Here is a 6,000-nt window from a genome sequence, read left to right on the forward strand (position 1 = left end):
AGATCCAGGGTACAGTAACTTATGGTTTATGGGATGGTATAATCTGAGACCTTACACCACCACTTAACTGGGATAGTGTGAGTCTGTGGCTACACCAGCTGATGGTTGGATAGATGGGATAATGTTAAAAGTTGTATTTAACTGGTTGAATAGATAATGTAGTGTAATAATGCGTTAACTCATACCAAAATCAGCGCCAAATACTTTGTATGCCTTTTTTGGGGGTAAGTGTAATGAGTGTAGGAACATAACTCTGTTCAGACATTTTGGGGTTATGGACGACTCGGGTTACGGATTTCTGACTTTACTGATACTCTCCAATAAGTCCCTTTTAAAATGAGTGCCAAGTAATTCCTTGGCCGATCAGGGATATTTCTAACCCCACCCCACCTGTGAGCTCTATGTTTTGGTTATATTTTTAACTCGTAATTTCAAGTAGATACAGTATACTGTATGTAAAAAAAAAAAAAAATATTCTCGGTTACATTCACACAATCCTACATACAGAAAGTGCAAAAAAAATAAAAATAAAGAATTATCTTGGTTCTTAAGTTTTAAGTATCTACTACGGGCTTCCACCGTGAAGCTGTGTGTCAGTTGTGTGGAGGTTGGTCCGTGGCACAGTTTGAACATTAACTTGTATCAATTTGTTCTCTTTTTTTATTCCATTAATGCTACAGTATTTATTTGCTTTGTCTGTTGATGTTTACATATTTGCCTATAATTTTAAGTTTTAATGTTAAAGTGTACAGTTAAAACTACTTTTAGGTGGTGAATCTAGTGATGTGAACAGTCTTCACAGCAAGTTACAGAAGGTTTACCATACATTTTGTAAATTTTATGCCCAATGCTCCAAATTCTGGATAAAAAAAAAACTCTGACAACCCCCAAGTCCCAAGCATGCTGGATAAGTGGTCCCATGTGTATAGTAATTGTATATACATTATGTACACTATGTGTTTTCAATCAGTCAATTGTGGAAGAGCTACTTCTGGCTTACAGATAATTAGGCTTAAAGGTAGCCTCCAGGAACTATAATGAAACAATTAGCCATCTCTTTTCAAAGAACCTAACACCAGCGCTGAAGGTCAGTCCAACTGCATACAAAAAAGGGGATGGGTCAAGACTAGTAGATATACTTCACACTCACCTGCCCACATAAAAATTTTGTATACACTATACTGTATATTAGCACTTAAAGATAAGATGAAGGTGTTTATTTAAAGATTTACAGTAATATTTTTGTTGCAGGCATCAAGTCGACTGACAGTTGATGGCAAGAGCACAGAAGGAATACTTCTCTCCAATGCCCTAGATCACTTAAAGACTGTACTAATGCAAAAACAGTAGTCTTAATGTTCTTCCCATTAGGAAGTTGGGAAGATAGCAGTGAGCTCTTAAATGATCGCTTCTTGAGTTACCTTTATATTTTTGTTGAATACTGTACATAAAATTCCACTAAATTATAGGTACTATAGCACGAGAAATTGATTTGGTGCTTTTCATTTGGGGAAAACTTTGTGTGGCGTTGAAGAATGTTTTATTGTCATAAAAAAGGCTATATAAACAAATAAATATATCTAGGCTAGGAGTGAAGTCAGTTAACTTGTATGTGGATGCTTCAGGAAATTATAGACTGTTGATATTTTGCTAGGCTTTGTAACAAGATCTTTCATTGGGACAGATTGAGAATAGGTAAACTTCATGTTGCTAGTGATTTTACTCCTTCAGAACTGATGTTCGCTTCCATCTTCATATTTGCTCTAAATTAATACTTTAATGATTTAATAAAGATTTTATTCTTGAGTAATTATTTTGAAAGTATGTACCGTATTTCACCTTTATTCAACTGCTCATTTGTGCATTGGAAAATTTTACTTAATATTCAACATTTGTGTGCCAAAGTAAGTTATTTAGTTGAGCTAAATTCATCTACTGTATTAATGCCATCAGCTGCTAATGCTTATAAAATGCATCATTAATCTAAAATCCAATACAGTACTTTTAAAATGCGTTTGAATCCTTTTTTTTTTACTTATTCTTTCACATGTCTAGTTGTTCAGCTACCTTACCCCAAATATAAACTCATTGGAAAAAAGTTTTCTTTAAAAACTAGGAAGAATAATAGCATTAGTACCATTATTCTTTTAACATGAGCTGCTACCTTCATATTGCTCTTCCCTGCAGTAAGTTATGACTCGCTAAGACTTTAAGACAAATATTAATTGTATATACAGTTTCAACAGTATGCAATCAGTTGTTATTATGCCCATATACTATTTACTATTGAAAATCATGTAAATATATTGAAGGATGGAAATTTTTTAAAGATATAGAAGTTTGGAAGCAGATGATTAAAACAAAGAGAAATTGTTAACTGTATGTGGCTTGCAGATGTTATAAAAAACTACATTTAACTTAGAGTGCTTACTTCAGTACTGTAGTTAGAATCATGCCAGTGTATGCAAATGTATGTAATATCTCAAATGTCTTTGCAGTTGTTAATTGTAAAATAACTACCCTGGCTCTTTAAGAAAAGCAAGCACTTTTGAATGTATGTCATTGGTACAGCAGTATGCTTGCCTATCACTAGTGTGAACTGGGTTCGAATACCCCTTAGGTCTAATATGAGAAGGGTGTTGTCCATTGTGACCCCACTGGGTATTGCAGGATTTGTCTGGGTGCTCCTGCTGTAACACTGGACCCATGAAAATAAAGATAAAGAGTAAGATCTGGATTCACAGGCTTTTGATGCCTTTGTTCAGTACTCTCAATTAAATCAGCTGAAGATTATATTGGCAGTAGAAGATCCAAGTATCACCAGTGCCTTGCGTGGGCCACAGGTGGCCTTGTCCTAACCTGGTGCTGTTTAAGACAGTCTCCCTATGCTTAACCTTTGTCTTAGCTATTTTATTTATTCTTGAACCTTATTATATAATATGTCTTGTATGTTCATTATATATGAAACATCTTGGTATTGCCCAGCATGTACAACAGGCCTTCAAGAGGGTTCATTATCTGTCTCTCAGGTTATTATATCCTTGACTGAAGATAGGTGTGTTTCTGTAATATAACTGATAAATAGTTCGTTACATGAGTAGGAATTGTTCTTCATACCAGTAACTCTATTGTAAAATATAACACAGCTTATAGTGAACTGAGGATTGGATGATCAGGATATTAATAAATGTGGTCAGATCACTTTGTTACTTCTCTTGAAGTTTGTTTTGTGCAGTAATCCAAGTGATATCATAGGTGACAGGGAGGACATCTGAACAAAGCCCAGGTCAACCCATTCCGGTACCTGCTTGCATAAAGCTTCAAAACTTAAACGAGAGATTGTAGATAATTACTAATGTGAGCTTTGATTGTAGAATATTATACTCAAGAAACTGAAGCTGTGTTATTGCTGTGTATCTTCCCAACTCCCTTAGATGTGGGTGTTGGTGCTAGGGAAGTAGAATATAGATCTGGGTGGAAAAGTTGATTCTGAGGTTATTTATTATTTTTTGATTGCCTGAGAGAAAAGTTGTCATTGTAATTTTATGACCTATTTTGCCTATATCATACATAGAATTTAATGTTTTAGATACAGTGGTGATCAAAATTTGTAATAATCTTCACATGCTGATTTTGTATGAACTAGTTAACCATGAAATGCTGTAGTCACCACTTTAAAGTGTATATCCTTTCAAATATGTTATTATGTTTACAGTACCCTGTAATTAACTTATGGTATTTGATTTAAAAATATTTTTATATGCTTTACCATTCCTGTTGATGACAATCCAGTGTTATGTCTGTCGTCTCCGTATGTATTGCAGAAACTTGTGTACAATTATAGAATTTTGGGGTAAATTAGATTTTTTTTAGTAGATTGCAAATCCAGTGTTGAGTATCTGTCGGCAGAATTGAAGCTAAAGAATATGTAAAGACTTAAGTAGAGTGAAGAAATATGTCTAAGATGAGACTAAAAATGAAGGCATATGAGGGTTTGTCAGCTTGACTAACCTCTTGTACAGTACAGTATAGAAAGATGATTTGAAGAACTTTATGAAGGTACATTTTATCATTCTTTCCCTTTATTAGAATCAAGAAAAAAATGTGGAGGACTTCTTTATGCAGTTTTGCTTCCTAAATAACAAAAACTATATATATTTTTTAATTTGGCATATACTGTACACGATTTTTTGCTTCTTAATGTTGTACTTCGGCATTACAATAAATTTCTCCACTTGATAGTTTTCATATAATTGTTGGAGATGGAATTTCATTCCATTGTTTTTGTTTGGCAATTTCGTGCTTATAACTGTTTTCTTTTCTGTGCATTTTGTCTTAGATATAATGTTGTGTTAGCTTGTATTGCAATGCTTCTGGCTACCCATAGGTGTGTGTCCTATATTTTATTGCTAATCAAGACACGAAAACATTTAATTCAGGATTATGAATATTGAAATTATAAACTGTGTGAATATATATATATATATATATATATATATATATATGTATATATATATATATATTATAATTTTTTATTTATTTTTTATTTTCTGAAAATTTCTGGGATATCTCAACAAATTGTTATTTTTGGGTCAGGTAATAAATTTTCAGGGCTTTCTGAAAGATTACACCATGCTACAACCCATCCCCATGTGCCAGGTGCGTGGGTGACCTAGGTGTTTGGGTCACTTAGTTCATAGTTTGCTGCCAGTGTACAATAGTAGGTTGTTCCCTTACTAGCTGCTGTTTTTGTGTACAATTTGTGTTGTACACTGCTATACATTACTGTACCAGAACAAAATTAGCCAAGAATAATGTTAAAGCAGTGTTAAGAATGTAAAAAGTGATCAGTTACATATATTATACTGTACATTCAGGAAGTGGGAAACATTGGAGCACATTACCTTTCATCTTTATACAAAACATCTTCAGGTCATAAGACCCACTAATCCCCCATCCCAACAATGGGTGACCTGATATTGCATCAGGTCAAGTCAGTAACATAACCCCCGAATCTCCCACCTATCCTCCATCACAAGTGTTAAGGTGTGAAGACAGTAACATATTACAGTCAGCTGAGTGAAGTGTCTGCCTACTCTCGGCTCAAGATGACAGGATCTGCTGGCGAGTACAGTATAGTAGTACAGTCGTATACATTATGTATTTTGTTTACGGTATGAACAGTATTGTATGTGTACAGTACAGTGGTGTTTATGTAAATAAATGCAGCTCCTGTGAGATGTGTCGTCTAGATTTATGGAAAATGCCACGGTCTCTGCTGAAACACACCGCTCCATTCACACCTGTATCATATAGATTTTTTTTTTTTTAGTTAAGCTTTTAGATAAATTATTCAGGATTATTGGGGTAAAAAAATGGTATCTAACTTATTTAGAACTGATTTTATTCACTCCGGTGTCAATGTTTCTTTCCCCCTTTTTTTTTAATAAATGAATGGAAGCCCCATCATTATATCATGTTGAAATATTTTGTTTAAGGATATCTTATTGGAAACATCTCAGAGAGAATTTATTCAGGATCATTATGGTATCAAATTCATCTCTCTAACCCCATTAGAAGTTTAGAAAGCTTGCTGTGAGGAAGGGAGAAGGGGAAGCATCCATTGGAGGGTAAATGTGACTGCACCTCTCCACCCCACAAAGGGTCGGCTCTCAGTGCTTGTCATCAACTCCTGCCTCATTCATTATACAATATTCTTTACTTGTTATTCATTAATTAATAAAGATACATTACTGTACTGATCTGTGCTTATTAATAACTGTACCCTTCATATACAATACATTGGTAAAAAATTACGTCATCAGAAACGTAGTTTCATATGTGCAATGATACAAATTTCATTTCCTTTACATAATCAGTGCAGATGTGAATAAAAGTTTATACACTTTTTTGTTAAGAGCCCCACGCCTCCAAAATACCTTAGCTTTCGTCTTTATTCAAGACACCTTCAGAATCATGGGACTCACTAATTCCTCATTC

At 34.1% G+C, this 6,000-nt stretch overlaps 1 protein-coding gene across 2 annotated transcripts in view; it reads left to right on the plus strand.

Annotated features, from left to right (window-relative positions):
* Positions 1-5,762, plus strand: part of LOC121876381 (AP-3 complex subunit delta-1-like) — a 63,539-nt gene extending 57,777 nt beyond the window's left edge. For both annotated transcript variants that reach the window (XM_042381452.1, XM_042381453.1), the window contains one exon: positions 1,252-5,762. In XM_042381452.1, coding sequence (XP_042237386.1) covers positions 1,252-1,350 — 99 coding nt within the window. In that variant the 3' untranslated portion in view covers positions 1,351-5,762. The remainder of the gene's footprint in view (positions 1-1,251) is intronic.
* Positions 5,763-6,000: the final 238 nt, after the last annotated feature.

Source organism: Homarus americanus, unplaced genomic scaffold (assembly GCF_018991925.1).
Source record: "Homarus americanus isolate GMGI-L3 unplaced genomic scaffold, GMGI_Hamer_2.0 scaffold34921, whole genome shotgun sequence".
In the NCBI taxonomy this organism is placed as follows: Eukaryota; Metazoa; Arthropoda; class Malacostraca; order Decapoda; family Nephropidae; genus Homarus; species Homarus americanus.